This window comes from Hyalella azteca, unplaced genomic scaffold (assembly GCF_000764305.2).
Source record: "Hyalella azteca isolate HAZT.00-mixed unplaced genomic scaffold, Hazt_2.0.2 contig14805, whole genome shotgun sequence".
Classification (NCBI taxonomy): domain Eukaryota; kingdom Metazoa; phylum Arthropoda; class Malacostraca; order Amphipoda; family Hyalellidae; genus Hyalella; species Hyalella azteca.
The window spans coordinates 54445-74586 of record NW_025944679.1 but is presented as its reverse complement, the minus strand read 5'-3'; the positions used below and the strand labels follow the sequence as shown (position 1 = coordinate 74586).

The 20142-nt window shown below is 38.7% G+C and overlaps 1 protein-coding gene across 1 annotated transcript in view; it reads right to left on the bottom strand.

The window, feature by feature from the left end:
- The window catches only part of LOC108664463 (flocculation protein FLO11), a 36324-nt gene extending 16439 nt beyond the window's left edge, over nt 1-19885 (bottom strand). Inside the window, exon 1 of the mRNA XM_018151050.2 lies at nt 19592-19885. Coding sequence (XP_018006539.1) covers nt 19592-19604 — 13 coding nt within the window. The 5' untranslated portion in view covers nt 19605-19885. The remainder of the gene's footprint in view (nt 1-19591) is intronic.
- Between the last annotated feature and the right edge of the window lie 257 nt (nt 19886-20142).

Below are 20142 nucleotides of genomic sequence, written 5' to 3'. Positions count from 1 at the left end.
TTGCAGTGGTAGTCTGCATGTAGCAACCATGTAGTGACTGATGCAATAGGCGCAAAAGTATTTATTCGGCAGCCTAACTGTTGGCACCAGTCCAGTCCTCTCTATACTGTACACTGTACAGTCATTTCTCAAGGGAAAAGTGACTCAGCAGAAGACTTGTTGCCACCAGCCAGGGTGCTTTGAACTTGACACAGTCGTAAATTGATATGAAAATACACACAGGTGTAGCTACATCGCCCCTCGAATATACAGCTGACATGCTGGCTCTGTAGTATTGGTTCTAGTGCGGATAGTCAGCTGAATGCATGTTAAACAAACAATATGATTGAGGAAAAGTTTTGTCGGTGTGAAAGGTAGACTCAATTAAGTCATGTAAAACGGTTCACATATAGTTGAAGCACCACAGATCCATGAAATGTTGAGTGATCTCAAATGACCGATTTAAACTGAATAATGGCAATAGTGCGCGTCTCAGATGGCAGATCAACATTTATAATGTTGCCGTTGACGCTACTGATCAGTTGCATATATATACGCGTTGACGCACCTCAAACTACAGACGAGAGTAGAATATAGGCGCGGAGAGGCTCTCAAATGACCTTTCTACGTTGAATATAGGCGCAGAGAGGCNGTGTATAAGAGACATGAATATAGGCGCGGAGAGGCTCTCAAATGACCTTTCTACGTTGAATATAGGCGCAGAGAGGCTCTCAAATGACCTATATCTACGTTAAATATAGGCTCAGAGAGGCTCTCAAATGACCTATCTACGTTGAATATAGGCGCAGAGAAGCTCTCAAATGACCTATCACGTTGAACATAGGCGCAAAGAGGCTCTCAAATGACCTATCTACGTTGAATATAGGCGCAGAGAGGCTCTAAAATGACCTATCTACGTTGGATAAAGGCGCTATCAATATATAAAGGCGTTGAATATAGGCGCGGAATGGCTCTCAAATGACTAGCTACGTTGAATATAGGCGCTGCGAGGCTCTCAAATGACCTATCTAAGTTGAATAAAGGCGCTGACAGCCTGAAATGACCTATCTACGTTGGATATAGACGTTGACGTGGCCTAAACTCCGGTAGATGGTAAAAAGTAGTGTTGAAGCATGAGAATGACTGATGAGGCGAGTAACTGAGTGGTGTGCTCCCGACATCGCTAATAGATGTTGCTATGCAAGCTTATAGCAGATCAAATTACGCATTTCCTCACCACTTGTATTTTTCGGGAGCCAGAGACGTCCCACTTATACAGTTCACACCAACCTCATCAATAATTATTGCAAGCACAATGCATAGATATTTTTGACTGAGTCATTGAGGACATGAAACGGACAACTACAAATGTTTTAGCACGCAAGAGCTCTTACTGTTTGTAGTGTAGCATCTTTAGAAATAATTTGTCGTGCATAATTCAGTGGAAAGACGCCAGTAGATGATCAAGTATGTTAAAATGACTTGTTCTAATGTGTCAATGAGCCTGTTAGAAGCGCTCTCAATTACTCTGACTGGAATAGGTTCATATGCATTTTCGAGATCGAGACATCAACCAGATCGAGACATCAGCGATCGAGATCAGACATCAACCAGGTGTAAAAATAACGCCTGTAGAATGTTTAGAACAATGAAGTGGTAGCTATCACGAAACACATTGTATAACCACATACCGTATACAATTAAATACAATATGCATTGTGCGCATAACAATAACATTTACAATACAATGTATTCATAAAAACGTGGATGAATACAAATGAATACAATGTATTCATTTGGTAAACTAAAAATTACGATATAACATTGACTCGAATATTCATAAATCCATTTCAATTATAACTGCCACACACTTTACAATAGCACAGAACGAATCTATAATCTGCTCACTATCCATAATCTATAACAGATAATCTGGATACGGCCTCCGGGATATTTTCATTGTAGTAAGATGACGCATGGCTTGGTGAGCTGTTATTGGACTTGGCGTTTGGTCAGCTTATGACGCACTCCGCTTAATAAGGCAGACCACATCACAGTCTGGCGAGCTGCTATTTGCTGTGCCTGCAGGCTACTCTTTCAAAAGTACAAATTATGGCACATAACATTTTGCTTATAGTCCAAATCATTCCCCGGTATAACTGCAAATGAACTATAAATTCAATGGAGAGTTGTAAATTTGCGGAAATTTATTCGAGAATTACTCCGTTACTCGTATAACCTACACGATACGAGCCTTCAACAGACATATAAGCCGTACATGGGCCGTGACTATCACTGCACAAACATAAGTAGTTCGAGCTGTACACTGGTGCATGTTGGCAGGAGGCGTCGCTAAAACAAGGGCCTACGCGCGCACGTATACACATGGCTGCCTCGATGTGAGGCGAGCGCCAGCGCAGATATGAAAAAATTTGCAAGGAGAGATGTTCGCAGAAACGCCTCCTCTAAGCTCAGGCGGTTCCCGGAACTGCCTTGGCACTATGCGTGGGATAAACAACGCAGTGAGGACCTATAGGGTCGGAATATGGCTGGGAATGACTCAGTATGAATTAAGCTGAGTAGGAATATAGACGTCGCGTACAAATCCAGAGTGGGGGATGACCAACTAATTTAAAATCAAGGAAATTGTTTAGAGAAATTTATATCAGAATTCTGACTTATAACCTGATTAACAGGGATGATTAAGGGAGGTTTTCTCCTTCCGGGTAACTATCGAACGACTTTCAGAAAACCATGCACTCGGCAAAAATGAAGAAAAAACATGCTTCAAATTTGAAAAAAAAAAATATTTCAAACGATTGAATTCGAGCAGCATGCATTCTATAGAGTTCAATATACTTTAGAATTACGTATTAAGACAGTTTAATTGCAACTCAATATAATCGTTTGCTCTAAGAATTGAGAATTAAACATAAATAGATCTCCGAACTACGCTCAAAGATACGACGCTCGGAGTGGCAAAATCATCTTTATATGGAACATTTGGTATAGTGGAGTAGGCCATGTAATGAAATTCCAGCGTCAAAAGCCAAACCCTATATCCTCTTCCTGAAAATATCAATGCTTTTCCTACAACTTAATAGTGCGCATGAGCTATTATTATGAAGAATTTTTCTGTGGTGTTGAACACGAATGCTATTAAGTATTTAGACTTAATTTGAAATGAGAACTATAGTTTGTAAAAATTGCATTGACATGATGGAGCAATTGCAAGGCAAATAAGTAATGAATTTGAATAATGTATCTTCAATATGAAAATGATCAATTGTATTAAGTACGTATCATAATAATTTGGCGGTCTTTAGCACCGTAAAAATGCTACATTAACGTGACGCATCAGTGTGACTGTACAGATTTCGCGTGCACTCAATTCCATTCCAGGCGAGTTAATTGAGTGCGAATTTGAAGGCGACAGCTGGAAATATACGAAACGCTATTCAGTGTGAAAGATGTACGGCAGCTGGAAATGTGTAATATTCTATCCAGTGAATAACTATAGCGGGCAGCTGGAGATGTGAAAACTTTCAATAAATAAACATGAACAGTCCTAGAAAATTTGTCATGTAACGTATAGTGAATAAATTTACACGGGAGCAAGAAATGTGTCCTATAAGGTAGAGTATATAAACAAAGGCGACAGCGGCAGCGTTGTGCTTGCTGAATTAGTGTGAGGTCGGTTGCTGGTATTGTGTGCCAGCTGAGTGAGTATGAATACAAGGATGGCAGCTGGCACTGTATGCCATCTGTGTGACCGCCCACCCAGATGTGACCGCCATATATACCCAGATGGTGCCAATGCTTCTTCTAACATCAATACCATGTTTAAGGGGGTGGAATTTATTGGTTAATAGTTTATTATAAATTCTCCAACATTATTAAATTCATTTTTTATCATCTGCAGCAATCGAAGATGATTATGAATTGATGTCTAAATTTAATGATTGGCAAAGCATATAAATAAAGTAGGCAATATCATTCTGAGTGCATTTTAACACAAACATTAAAACAATCACTAACAGGTATGCCAGGATAGTAATTTGAAGAATATGGCAACATTAAGCATAAACATAGATAGATAGATTGGCACAACAAATACAAACATACAGACTAGGTATAAGACGGCACTGCCAATGAATAAATATGAACCAAGGATTTTATTCACTAACAGAACTAAACCTCATATCTATCACTTGTTATTAGAACATGGATAGAGAAAACCTCTGATACAAAAGAGGACAATATGAGGGAGTGAGGGGAGGTGCAATATGAGGGAGTGAGGGGAGGTGCAATATGAGGGAGTGAGGGGAGGAGAATTATGAGGGAGGGACGGCAGCAGGCAGCGCTGCCAAGCGCCGTTGGCATCATTGCGTCACGCACCGCTTGAGCTACACTTTATTACGTCGCCTTTGCTCGTGTAAAATACACAAGAAGTTAAGAACTATTATGTAATTAACAAACTCTGGATAATAGTTACAAAGTGATTTAAAGCAAGATCATCAACCTTTTAAAGAATTGAGTTATTCGCAGTAATTGCTATAATAACGCTATGAAACTTTGCAATTTGAAAAATTTAATAAAAAATCAAAGCAGAATGTTATTTTAATTTTGATTGGGAGACTAGCTACTTCTTACTTTCAAATAACGGAATTATAAAAAATCAGAACATTACGGCAGCTATTAAAACGAGGATAATGAATAAGTTTTAATAATATGGATGAACTTGGTCTTCATATTCATAAAAATCAACACAAAAAATAGCATTTAGGGCTCGATCAAGTTAACCGCTCTAACATAATGTTCGACTAACAAAAATGAATGACTGCAATTCAACAAAAATTTGATGAAAAATGAAGTCAACATAGGAACTTGGTTTACTAACCGAGCTCCCGAGAACCGTTGGACAAAGTTGCAGGACCAATTTTAGTATCGTCAACATAGCCTCCAAGTTTGAATAACAATAAAGTGATCGCTGACTGCATCATATGCTGCATTATTACATCATGTTCTCTCGCCAATTAATATATTAATTACGTATCTTTAATTATATGCAAAACTCTGCTACATAAGTGAAAGTTCCGTAAGCAAGGAACATTAAGCAGCTTAGGAAACTATACATGAGAAATGGATCCTTTGTTACCGAGATCACTTGGGACTATGAGGGTGCATCCAAGCTAAGGTAGCACACGACTCTGTAACAAAGCAATAGAAAAAAACATCGGGGGTAAGTCGTGCGCGGTCTAATGCTAAACACGCGGAGAATGTAGGCAGTATAAAGCACTAACTGTGATACAAAAACGCTAAGAGCTCTCAAGAATCTGGCAAGAATGTGCGACACAAGTTCAGCTCACTAAATGATACAGATCGTGAGAGTTACGGTAGTGGACACGAGACGTCGTGAGTGACACAAAACCACTTACTATCTACTATAATACTTACGATGTGGGTCGAAAAGCTAAAGTGTTTAATTACGCTTCTGTAAGACAGCTTTGTCGCTAAAAATCCCCCGACGTGAGTCGTGACGTTCTTGGCATCGATGACTCTTTTGTACAAGAGATTAGTCGCTTTTATTTTAATCGTCATGGGTTGTAAAGCTTGACATTTATTGACTTTTACGTGTGGTAGCAATGGCCTCATAACACTCACGACACGAGCTACTACGTTCTTGTCAGCAATGACGAGCACCTCAGCGAATTTTTGTGCATTCGATCTAAAAAAACACGATGCGATAGGCGAATAAATTCATACGATCATACCTAACTAAAAGACGAAAATTTACAGTCATTTTCAATTATTCACAGGCCACAAAAAATTAGGACACGTAAATCAATGTTACAATTTACATTAAAACTGCACAAAGCTTTTTTACTTACATTATATAACAAAAATTGAACATTAAAGAATTCTGATGAGAATTGATATTGCAGGAACTGAAATTGACCGCAATTTTGTTAATTCCAGGTAAGGCAAATTTTAATGTAATTTGGACCTCCAGTAACTGTTAGTTTCATTTTTACAGTTCGAAATTGCCAAAATAAGGTCTATTTTTGGTATACACAATTTAAGCACGATATAGGTCTTAAATTCGTGCAATTTTGAACGAAGCTAGTCATAGGTCATTAGTCGTTAGCTATTCGTTAGTCAGTTAACGAACGTTCGTAACAGTTACTTGGATAGCAACCGAAGCCTAGTTCGCGATTATCAACAGCCTTCTGTGACAATCGCACTGCGGCGTCCAAGCAAGTACACTAGCTGTGATAACATATCTCTTGTACTAATAGGTACAAATTTGCCACCAGTAACACTGCATAAACTCTTCTATTTTGATTATGAAACAATCAAACTTCGAAATGAACAATTGTTTGCTACTTGAAAAGAGTAATTCCACAATTCAAACGAAAATACAGGAAGTTCATGCTATTTATTAGTAAGGAAAAATTTGATTCGTCGTGATGAGAAAAAAAATTAATGACAAATGAAGCTATTTATATACCTACCGGTATCTAAGAAGACACAATAATAAGAATAACCGACCGGCTATCAATCTAATTTACGTGGCAAGATCTTGCCTAGAGTTATTTTCAAAATCTACTGCACTAGCCAGTAAAAACTTTGGACGAGTCAACTGGCGAGATTAATAATTCGTTTGGCTTTCGCAATTACCGCAATAATTTCCAAGCTTTTCATGAGGATTTCATAGCGGACTTGGGACCAGGCGAGTCGATGTGTTTGAAGTGAAGTACGAAGATGTACAGAGACAGTCTGTGACTGTGTAGCTGGGCAATGCAGAATACAACGCCCTCTGTGAGTGACGCCAAATAACACACACACAAAAATACTCTTGTAGTCTGCTAACGTTTCTCATACATATTAACTTTGTGGTTATTTTTTATACGCAATAAACAGTCAACTAACGCTGTGAGGATCAATTTTATTTCACGGTATCATTAACAAGAACAAGAGCCGTCGGCATAGCTATATTGTACATGTAGGATTCCAATACATCAATAAACTCGCATATTTGCCAGCGAACACTTTCTATGCGTACAGGATTCGTAATTCTTCTCAAACTAATGATAATTAAAATAAATAGCCAACCATTCATTTAACATTTTCTATCAATCTAACCATTCTCGTTTCAAGTTCGTTCTTTCAATCGCAAACGATAAATGAAACGAAAGATGTTCTCATATATATACACTGAATGTATCAATGGCAAAGCATGCATTCCAGTTTAATTCACACAGAATATCATAGAAAAGCATGAATAATACAAAATAAATCAAAGTTGATCTGTCTTTTCCTCAAGCAGAAACGCACAACTACGAAATTGTTAAATTTTGAAACAAAAGAAACAATTAAGCGTTACTCCTTAACGAATTCGCATGAAACAGAATTCCAGCAAAATAGAGTATGCAGACATCATCACGCAGTCAGGGACGTCTTCTAAGCCAAGCATCTTAATTATAAGAACAAGAATCAATCATTGATGAACAGAAGCTGCAGTCAACCCTCTCAATCAGACCATTGATCGTTGCCCAGCATACACGTCTGGGCAACCCCACGAGCTTGCTTATATTGAGTTACTGAGTCGTAAGATTTGAATCTGTACACACTAACTAGATATATTAGCAACACAGATCGGCCAATGAAAAGTGATTAAAAACTGCGGATTATTAATTTATTATTCCAAATGGCTAACAAGATGAAACATCAATAAATACTTTGAATCGGCGTTGAGTAATTAGGCTTTAACCTATAACAATATAAAAAAGGATAATCATTATCGGAAATATTCAGTAAAGCTCTCTTCTGATTTTCCCGCTGAGTTAAGAATTTGACAATTAAGCCTTGTGGGTGTGCGACGCCGCAAGAGCCCCGCGCGCGCGCGCACGGAAGGGTGTTGACGAAGAGACGTTCATTAAGCAATTAAACTAACGACACGATCATTAGAACGACGCAGTCTGGGAAGCTGCTTTACCACAGACGAACGCGATGACGGCATCAGTGATAGCGTCACGCGAACAGGCTGCTCAGTCACGACGAGCAGACCGCAGCTGTAACCGTGATACTGCAGCAGTAGCCATGGTCATGCAGCAATAATACTGAAACTGCAACCATGATACTGCAGCGACGAAAATACTGCAGCATTATTGACGTCCGAGCTGTAGCTATACAATCACAGCTGTGGCCCTAATACTGCAGTTTGTACGTAGGATATTACAGCTGTAAGAATCTAACCTCAGGTGTAACAAATAATTTCAGCTACTACCTTGCAATAAAAGCTGCAACCTTGATACCGTATTAGTTGCTGGGATAGCGCATCAGCTACGATGATAAAGTAGCTGCAACTAAGAAATCGTGGCTGCTACCAAGAAACCACAATTGTGACTTATAAACCGCAGGTTTTACCAAGTATCCGTAAGCATGAACCCGTAGTTGTAACTAATAAAGCTTAGCTGTTACTAAGAATATTTAATGTCAGGAACACATATCCATTAATACTATATTTGTTTGCATCTGAACAACTACCTTTCAACTACAACTTCACACTTACGTACATCTACCTCGCGTAAGTAAGTGAACATATTTACTTATTATGCCACTCGCACTACCAAAATCGTTATTTTGTTATTCCAAATTAATATGGATTAAAAATCTTATACATTAACGATTCTCCCTCGAAGGATGAGTCACAAAAATGAGTCGCGGTGCAATAGAGCGGTGAGTGAGGCACTGGAGCAGCGGAAGAGGCGGCGGAACATTCAATCAGTCAGTAGGAGACTGAGGCTTGGTTCCGGCGACTAATAAATCCCACGGCCTTGGAGAGCGATTTAATAAGTCACTTTGATCACTATCTAGGCAGCAGCGGCACCAGAGACACGATTTATAGGAAGAAAATTAAATTAGTGGAACGGCAGCGTCAGGTTTTGAATAACTACAAGTACGCGAGTGCTTTTTGTGATTGGAGTTTTATAACTGAAGATCCACTCAGTTCTATACGTTCTTGTCATACTACGTAGGAGTCGTGGTTGTTTCTGTATGATAACAATTTCGAGATATCGCCAAGAACTGAGGTTTGTATCAGAAGTGCTAAAGAAAATTAATGAAAAATTATTCATAAATCGAAGTATAATACAATACTTCAAAAATGTATACGACATTTTTAAAAGGTATACATGGGAAAATTTTCACATTGATTCATATTCCAACAAGCCAAGTCCAGTGAATATTCTCGGAGAGATAGACACAAATTGGACGTTCAAATCCAGCGCGATACAATGCAACACAAACAAACATTCCGGCAATCAAATAGCTTCCTAACCAAACGAAGATACTAAAGACACAAAATGAAATACAGGTGAAAATGAAAACAAATGTATAATCGCTTGTAAATCCAGGTTTCTGAACAGGGAAAGCTCATGGCAGCTGTGGAGAGTGCGTATGCTGTTCACTTAACGTACAGTACACCTGGACCACTGCAGCTGCACACTTGTTACATGCAGGTGCACACTTGTTACATGCAGCTGCACACTTGTTACATGCAGCTGCACACTTGTTACATGCAGCTGCACACTTGTTACATGCAGGTGCACACTTGTTACATGCAGGTGCACACTTGTTACATGCAGGTGCATCATAGGAGGAAATTTCTGCCTTGCCCACTCAATGCAGTTGCCCACTCAATGACGCAAGCATTTGTAATGTGTCCAAATGATAGCTTTGAAATGTAGCTTATTGATATCTAAATAAAGAGTCAACGTTTAGATGCTCATTAGTCATTATGCACTTAGATATTATAAAGCAAGGGGTTAATTATTACAACACGCATATATGTATATACATATAATGGCTGAAGAATCCCGAAATTTGATTTTCAGAAGAAAAAACAGTAAAACTCGTTTAAACATGTATAGTTTTATAGCAAAAGTAAAACTATCTCTCAAGTTTATCCTGTTAAAATTCATACAATCTAAATGTTTTAAAACTTTCAAACTATCTCAGTTATCCGCTGTATAAATTCCAGAATATCAACCTGAAATTTTGAAAATAGTATAAAAGAGCACGGGGCAAATTAAGCTTAATGTAGAATGCCAGGATTGACATTACCTTCACTTGTAATAGGCAGGGTAACCACATAATCGGAAGTTCCGTAGTTTGATAGCTGGACTCTGCACCACCGATCTAAAGTTGAAAAACCACAAGCACAAATAAGCGGCAACGTAAACATCGAGCTATCAGTTGTGTACACTCCACGACTTCACATAAAAACCCAGTTCGAGACTGCACGCGGTGCATGGTAAATGCTTACGAGATGTACAAATTCCCAACGACAGTTCGTTGCAAATTATAGGTAGAGATTCAATAAATTATCGATTAATTTAATTCGCAAGATTGCGTATTGATTTTCTATTGTTTCATACAGTTGTCACAATACAGTAAAGACACGGTAAAGAGAGCAGCTATATGGATGCTCGAGGAAACAGCGTGAGTGTTAGGGCCTTCGATGACAGTGTGACGATACCGCAAAACCGCATCGCCAACACCAGTAAATAGTTAAACCCAAGGCAGTTTACACGGTAACGCCTTATCCACTTTAGGGAGCTGGAGGATCAGCCGCTAAATAGGATACGTGGTCAATGAGAGCAACCAAGTCATGCAAGACGAGCCAAAGGCAAATTACAGGAAAATTTGATTTTCGGTTAATGGCTCTATAAGGTATTTATTTACTTCTCATACAGCATCCTCTAGCGTACAGTATACTCGTGAACAATTGCTTTACATTAATTTAAGAAAATAATTTCGGATTTTGTAATATAATTGAAATTTTATTTTATGCAAGTGAAAAATTCCAAGTGACTGCTAGGGAAGAAGAGTCAAGTAAAGAGTTTTGCCAGATAAAAAAACGATGCGCTTATAAAAATAAAAATTTAATGCGGATTTTATGGAAATCTAGAGAAATTAATCTCTGTTTCCACAAGCTTCGACTTACAACTAAGCACAGCTGATCAAGCGTGTTATACACATTAGCGTACCAATGTGGCAAACGCACTTCCCGCGTGTTGCGCCCACCACAGATCACTAACACATTGTACTGGATTACAAGATTAATTTCCTGCGTTATCAAATAGCAGCGCTGATCACCTAGCAGCACCGCAGGTCATCAGTATCACTTCCTACATCCGGAGCCCCAACGTAAGCTGATTGCTTCAGTAGTATAACGGATAAGAAATAACATTTAAGAATAAAACATTAAGTACCCGTTGGTATTGGCGATGAAATGCATTAATCAACGTGCCGAGAGCATAACCTCGAGATTTTAATTAATAAGAACGAACTAGGTTGAATTGATCAAACTATCGTAGAGTTAAACCTTTCGGAAGCACCACAGGAGCGGGCAGGCGAGTGGGCATACAGCGGCTCTGTCAGTGATACATGCAAGTCTTGACGCACAATCTCTATTCAGGTGAGCGCTCTTCAACTTAAAGGCGGTCATGTCAAAAAATAAATTTTTTATTTCAATCATATAATACTTAACATTACAAAATGTACAAGTGGGAGACATTTCAATGAAATCAACATTTTCATATTGATTATATTCTACGATCAGTAACTAATTTTAATCGTTTGCCAGGATGGAGCGAGCATGCGGCTACGTTGATGGTCAGATGATATAGCTAAGCCAACTGAATTTTGAATTTATTCATCATCATGAATGAAATAACAATTATGGAGAGGAATTCTACTTATTCGATAGTCAGAACGACATCTTTGAGAAAATTACTAGAAGAAGAATAGGAGACAAGAACAAAAATAGAATCGAACGACAGGAGATCAGCGGCGGAAAATTCGCGCTTTGAGAATCCAGACATGATTTACTTCGGAAATAGGACGATTTCTGCATTAGAAAACTAGAAGCACAAAAAAAATTATGCATAGGCAACTCGCAATTATTTCATGAGCTGATATGAATATTCCTATGATAGTATAAGAAACTAAACTCGATTTATGAATCCGTGACAGGCACTTAAAATTGAAGCAATGATAGATAGTGTCCGACGCGACGATTCCGGAGGAAATTCACCGAGTTTCGCCGCGATCCTCGGATGCAACAAAGAAACTTCCTGTGATTCTTATCCAGAGCGTGGAGGAGGAAGCGCTATATTCCAGGGCCACCGCCCGGCTACATGAAACTCCGTCAACACTTTTTGCTCGTAGGAAAATCATTACTTTTTTAACGTAATTAACGTGACGGCATCCTGCACTCGCGAAGAGGAAGAAATTCTTTAGACTTGATCGTGAAAAACCACACCAAAATCAAGTTATTTAGCTGGCAAATTATTTTAGACGATTTAGTGGCGCATCTGATATACACATAAAGAACGAAACAAAATAAAAAAATTGACTTCAGAACGACTCTAATGTATTCAAAATTTTACTTGGTAATTGTTTCTTTCATTATGTTTTTCACGTATCAAAATCAACTTGACTGAATACTTGCACGTCCTTTGGGAAGAAATGCACAATTGAAAATGACTCAAAATTGTTCAGAAAAAACAGTATAGACCGATTTAACGCGTATTAGTTAATAACAACAAAATTCCCTCATTGAACTTGTGTAAGTAAATGCAGAAAACGATATTTTATAACAGCCCCTCCATAAGTCTAAATCAATATACTATGAAAGAGAGGTCGAATTTCAACAGTCGACGCTTGGTGAACTCGTTAGTATGAAATGATTAAAAGCATAACAGTCATCACGTGAAATTATAGGCCGTGATCAACAAATAGCTGTATATTTGCTCTAGTTCAAATGCCCAAGTAAACAAGATAAAAAAACAGCACGATAATTATGAGGGTTACTAATTAAATCGAGTTCGAATTGAATACAAATCTGAATGTTGACAGGAAGTTCAAAGGATGGATAATAATTCAGTGAGGTATATATAATCAGGAAAAGTTACACGATTACCGGTTGGGTGTCATTAAACAAATATCAAATGAGCAGTGAACAAGTTCAAATTTAAGTACAATAGTTCAAGTGTTACGGAAATATAAATTTCAGTTAGAAATTAAGTAGGATAATGAAGAAAAAATATAACCCAGTACTCACTGCAGTGAGTGAAAGAGCGCGAATTTTCTCGTCGACGGAAAACGTGAAGTCACGGACGGACAGACAGACGGACGGACATGACGCCTTACAATAACGCCTTTTTTCCAATGAGAAAAATGTGCTATAAAGAACATTTCACTTTACAATAATTACAAATCACAAGTTTTAAAACGGGGACGGGGTGCAGTGGCGTCAAACGCAACACGTCACTTCCGTGGACTTTTGAAACACAAACGCCAACGCTCATAAACTTGTCAGCCTGCAGTAAAAAAAAACGGTACGGCAAAATTAAATTATTTAGGAACCTTCATAATATTATTTGATATACCGGTACGCATGATATTGTCCAACTATGCGCCGCATGCGCGGGGCTACGTCAGCTCAGGGCACATGATGCTACGTCAGCTCAGAGCACATGATGCTACGTCAGCTCAGGGCACATGATGCTACGTCAGCTCAGGGCACATGATGCTACGTCAGCTCAGGACACATGATGCTACGTCAGCTCAGGGCACATGATGCTACGTCATCTCAGGACACATGATGCTCCACGGCGGCTCAAGTAGAACATTCCATGGGTGACCGCAAAGCCTATGCGAGCGAACGCACGCACACACGCACGTTAGCGCCCTCCGTGTGGTTGCCTATCATACCCATACCCTGCCTGTCACGTTACATCACCGATACATACATGTATTGGTGTATATTGTGTATACATGTATACATGCATCACCAATACATACCGTTCACTGTGATTATGGTATATAACGGGGTACACCATATAAAAATAGTTAGTGCTAAATAAAATTTCATGTGATCGTATGGTATTAAATATACCTGAATGGTTCAAGTTTGCAAATACTTCAGGCTTCGCTGCTTCAGTTCAAAATGAGACCTTAAGAATATTTCCTTTAGGGAAGATTTTTATTTACAGTTCATATGGTCATCAGATTTTATTTTTATTTTACAGTTTACAAGGCATATCAGACGAAGGTTCACTGCCAATGCACTGTTCATTTCTTGAAGTCTGAATTGAATGATACGAATCAATGTAATCCTTTATTTGAATTTGTCGAATAAGTATAAGGTGCAGATACGCAATCATGTGTAGCTCCAAAAACTTTTCAAAAAAAGACAAAAAATATATACACAAATCCGCCTTAGATGTTATCAGTGGTCAAGATTACCTAGATTTTAACAACAGCAAACGACATATCAATCTCGAGTGGAACTTAGAGATAAGCTGTAATGAATAGTCACGCTAAAAAAAATACAGCAAAAAATTTTAATCAATTCAAGGAATCGATCTCATAAAAAAATACCTTTCATTCTAGACATCATATAAACCAGTGAACGACCAACAGCACAAAAACCAAGAACTGCGTACAGCAAAGGTTTCTTCACTTAAGAAAAAACGTGATCCCAAAGGGAAGAAGAGTATCCGGACAGCAAAGAAGGAGAAGCGGATCGGTCTGAGTGAGATAACAAAAGAAGGCCCGTAAGACGATAATGCTCCACGTCGCATTCTTGCCGTATAGCAGGTCAGGCGCGCGCACCGAGTGTACAAAGACAGCATTGCTTCAAATCATTCAACATCCAGCCATGCAAATACCAGAACAAAAATTTCTGAAAAAAATCATCTGTTCTATTTGAAAAAAATGACCGAAAAATTGATGGATAAAGATTAATTATAGATAATCAAGTTTTATCAAGATCCAACTTCTCATCCATTCAGTGGGACAGGTGCCACAAAAAACTTATTTGTGTGGATATGAAGGGAAAGAAATTCGTTACGGAAAGACAATGTGGAAGACAATCAGTCACGGTTTAAAATAATTTATCATAAAATGGCCTACACTCCACTATACGACAAGGAATATATATGATCATAGTAGTGAAAACTCCCTCAAACGTATATACAACATATAAGATCCTGCTAATGAATGCGACAAATTTCATCCATTTAGAACTCCACTTAAGATTTTAAATAAGTAGTGATCAAATAAATTTAACTATATGCCGTAATGTGAGGTTGTGAGCATGGCTACATTGAGCTCACAGAGCTGCTCTTGTTTAGGAATATAACGGCAGCGGCGTGAGACAAGTGTTGCAACGCTTAGACCAGTCCGGCGTAAGGTTACTTCAGCATCCGGTCAACCGTCTTTGTCTTCGACGTCTTCGCGGCGCCTCGGTAGTCAAGCAAGATGCGGTGCTTCAAAAAGAGATTAGCATGAAAATTTTGCAATATTCAAGCACGATACTGCCGTAACACACCGATAATTAGAGACATTCTAGGTAGTGGGATTACTCAAATTGAAAAAAAAACAGTAAAGTAATAAATAATAACCAGTCCTTTACTAGTGAGTAATGGATCCAACACTTTTTTTATGTTAGTGATTTATTTAGTTCCTCGTGATAACGCGATTATTAAGGCATCTGAACGTACGTACAGCTACAGCACTGGGTCTCAGAGACGAATACAATTTGATTTTCTGGCCAGTCACAGTTGATGAATGACAGTTTTAGTTTCGTTCGACCAATGTGGTAAATATAAATTTCTAAATAGACGGCTCTTGCTTGGAGGGAAGGCAAGCATCTTGCCCGTGCACGACAGTCAAAGGAGAATGTCATGGTTACGTCACAATAATAGAAGGGCCCAGAACCTCAATACAAGCATCCGTGCTTATAAAAATAAACACGAACTTCGGCGCTCTTCCTTGGACCAGTGAAAGGACATGATGACCGCCATTTGATAATTTACAATAACTGATGAATTTAGTAACTTAATAAGCAAGATTTTGCGTTTGGAGAGTGCCAATGTTTTGTACATAGCTTAAAAATTACATCGCTTAAAAATCACAAAACAGTAAAAACACAAAATTTGGATCATTACTTTTTAGCGACCTCCTACTCAGTAAAAACCTCAGGCGTCAGTGAAATCCTTGATTTGATCTCGATCCTTGATATGCCTTTTTCACTTCCTTGGAATTATATTAAAGATAACAGACCAACACATCGGATGAGCGTCATTTTAACAATGTTTAGCTGCACCCAACACAACTTGGTGCGTGAGGTTAAAGTCACCAGAGTTGGAAGCCATATTTCTGAAGAAGATGATGTCGAAGAGTCATTTCTGAAATTTACAGGAGTGTCGGGGAGGCGAGTCTTGTTGTCGTTTTTTACGTTGTGTAGGTACCTGATATCTTTACGGACACACTTGCTTGTCGCGTGTTCTGAAATTTCCCGCTATATGGTATAGGACTTTATGGACCGACTCTCCCTCAGTTTAACTGCTCTTCTTGATGGTGCCAAAAGATCGAGAATGACGTTTTCTCTCAGCAACACTTCACTGCCGTTGTCTGCAGCTATCAACTCCTTCAAAGCAAATCTTACAAGTTGTTCAGTCAGTCACCTTCAAGATTGTGAAAAATCTTGATGCAGTAGCACCCGGTGATGGTCAACTTATTATACACCGCATATGGTATAGTCCGTTAATGAAGGAATTCTTTCGATACGCTGTACCTTAAAGTAGGGTTCGAATAAAATACCTGCATGCAAACATGCTGTTTATTTGCAAATAAACTTGAGTTTTTATTGTACTTTAAAAAAAGGATACCGAACGATTCTATTCTGTTGGCATTTGTATTTAATCTATGTTCGACTCAGCGTGCATGGGAGGTGGTATGGCGTAATAATTTATTGGGGGAGGAAGCAAGCTTGGAACTTACTCGGGTAAAGGCGTGCTGGTTGCTAGCTCTTTGCTATCATGGGTTGCAAGCTCATTAACAAATGAAAAGCTAAATCATGGGTAAACAAATGAAACGCTCATTGAATGAAATTGAGTAGGCAGAGGTGCAACGCCGAAACCTCCGGTTCGATAGAATAAATTTACCGTTAGATTTTCAAGATTTTACTGCATTTTGGGTTACATAAAAATTAAAAATAATATTGTGAAAGGGTGATGCTTCATGCAATGCGGTTAAAAGTCACGTGTAAGTGACGAGCAAAATGGGCAGCATGGGATAAATAAATAATTAATCAAGTGTAGTTAGGAGAATACAATAGAATGAGGTCAGAAATGATATTACCCGCCGAGAAGAGAACAATGTAGTCAGGATTACGAGATACTCGATGACGTGTAAACTATGAAGTAAGAATCGTGTAACATAGCTACGGACATAGCTGACTGACTACGAATGTAGGTTCGCGCGATATCCGATGGGGTGGATGTTGACAAATGTATTCAGAATCGCGAGACATCAGATACTCTTATATACACAAATACATGAACTGCAACCATGCGCTTCATGTATCCTAACTCAAAAACAGGCATATACAGGGGTTAGAACAAATTTGGGAAACACCTGAGAAATTCACAAATATATTTTAGTATGGTGTAGGTCCTTTTGCGGCAATTACAGCCTCAATTCTCCGAGGTATTGATTCATGAAAATTGTGAATTGTTTATAAAAGGAATTTTAACCCATTCTTCGGTTAAAGCTCCCTCCAGCTCTTTTAAATACGATGGCGGCGGGAATCGACTTCTGACTTGCATCTCTGGAATCGACAATAAATACTCGAAAATATTCAGGTCTGCTGATTGTGGTGGTCAATTTGATGCTCAACTTCAATAGAAGGTTACTCACGCCATTTTTCAACTATTCCATGTGTATGGATCGGGGCATTATCTTGTTGGAAGGAGGCGTTCTCCTTCGCAATCAGTGCTTGATTGTGGAACTTTTTTGAACTTAGTTCTACAAAACTTACAACATTGAACTTAATCCTCCAAAATTCCCAAATATTCACAGATGTTGATTCTTCTATGAAGAAAAATCATTGGTCCGTATGGTTTCCAAGGAATAACGCCCCAGATCATCACAGATTTCTCGCCATGAAATTTCTCTCGCCATGTTTGGCCATGTTGGTCAGAAGTTTGAAATAAGTTAAACGATGATACGTCAGAGAAAATAGCATTTTTCCACTGCTCGAGGGACCAATTCTGGTGGTTTTTGCACCACACTTAAGGCTTTGAAGCATTGGTATTTGAAACTAGAGGTTTTTAATTGCAGCTCTATTAAGCTCTTCCATAGAATCCAGATCTGGGCAGCTCTCGGCGGACAGCCTTTATGGTAACTGGGTTCTGTAGGTGTAAATTGAGGTCTGCAGTAATTTTACCGGCCGTGGTCTTTCGATTGTCCCTCACAATTCGATTTAGGTACCGAATGTCTCTCTCAGACAACTTTGACTTTCAACCAGACCTGTGTTTTGCTGAGGGCATTTCCATTTCGAAAGCAATATATATATACTTTTGAGACAGTACCTCTAGAAACGTCGAGCAAGTTTCTGTTACACTAGCACCTACCAATCGGGCACCAACAATTTAGCCTCATTATAAGTCAGAGAGATTTTCCATTTATAGGTTATAGGTTAGGTTATAGAAAAAAAATTTACTAGAAAAATCATTGAAAGGATAAAAATTCAATTAGCAGCAACAATAAACAAGAAAACATAAAAATATGCCACGTTTTCATTGCTTATTACATGTTCAAAATTACGATATCAAAATGTAAGGCGTTTCCCTAATTTTGTCCAACCCCTGTGCCTATATACAAGTGTCCGTCATAATACGAAGAATTAGTGAGGTCATGGCAAAAATGGTCAGGATCACGAGACATTACATATCGAGTAGAAAGTTTAATAGTCAGGACGACAAGAGGATGAGAGGGGCACAAGCTCGAGCACCTGATACCCTTCCGAACATTACACAGAACTTTCACCTGTCCGACTCTCCTCCCGCACATCCGGCTAGCGACGTCTTGCTGCAACCACGCACGCTCTCAACACGCAGCCACACACACATGACTCACGGACAACCCTATCTTCCAGACCCAACGGCCAACTGACTCGTCTGTTCAAACGGCAAGTATAAACCTTCTTCAACCTTGAGCTGAAGAAAACTTCAACCTTATGTAACTAATAACCTCAACAGTTTTCCACCGATTGTAAAGAATGGCCTCATCCACCCAATGTAACGAAACCAAACACCAGAATAAAGTTTAATTTAACTTCAATCTAAGACAACCTTTTTCTCATCAACAAAATCCATTACGAGCCACAAATACACAACAAACATGTATACATACCTTCAATCATGAATTAGTACGTAACTGAGGATTCAGAACCGAAACAGATATAAATACAACAAATTCTATAACCCGATTTAAACACTACAGTTCCAACGGTGGTCAGACACCTCATCATGCGAGAGATTTCATCATTGTGGCAATTCATCATTGGGACATTTCATCACGACAACAATTCACTTTAAATTTCATCGTTGCATGAAGTGCGTTTTGCAAACATGATTACTTGTAGATTAGGTTAAATTGGTGAAGGAACATATGTCCTAACGATGATGAAATATCTTCTACGATGAGGCGCCAGGGAGACAATATACCAACATACTAGGATAGTACTCACTATTGATGTGCATCCTGCGAGATGTGCTCTCGAAAGTCCGACTCTGTACCGACGCTGCACTGCAGCGTACAGACTACACTACAAGGCGCTGGCTGCACTGCACACAGCCTTGTACACTGACCGTTTTGGAAACCGATTCTACACTTTAGTGTCTCTCCAAAATCATCGGCACTGACAGGGAGAAAAATCAAGCAACCTTCATGAATAGGAATGCAGAGAGGACTAGGAAAGAGATTTAAATTATATCAATATATTTAAATGTGGTGTGTCCTATGACTATTCAGAAATGCTCGAAGAGAAGGAAGCTCTTGCTCTTAAAATAAAATCAAATGAGATGTTTATTTTTGAATAAGTTAAAGCGGCATTTATACCTTGTCACATGCAAGGTTAAGAACTGGAGGAAAGTTCGAATGGAAGTGCATTTATTTCATTGAGGAGTTTCATAAATACAGATACGTCGTATCATCTGACACGTCGGTGTTAATAACTAGCAAGTCGAATAAAATATGCGTAAAAAATTACACCTAGTAATATAGCAAAAACTTAATAGC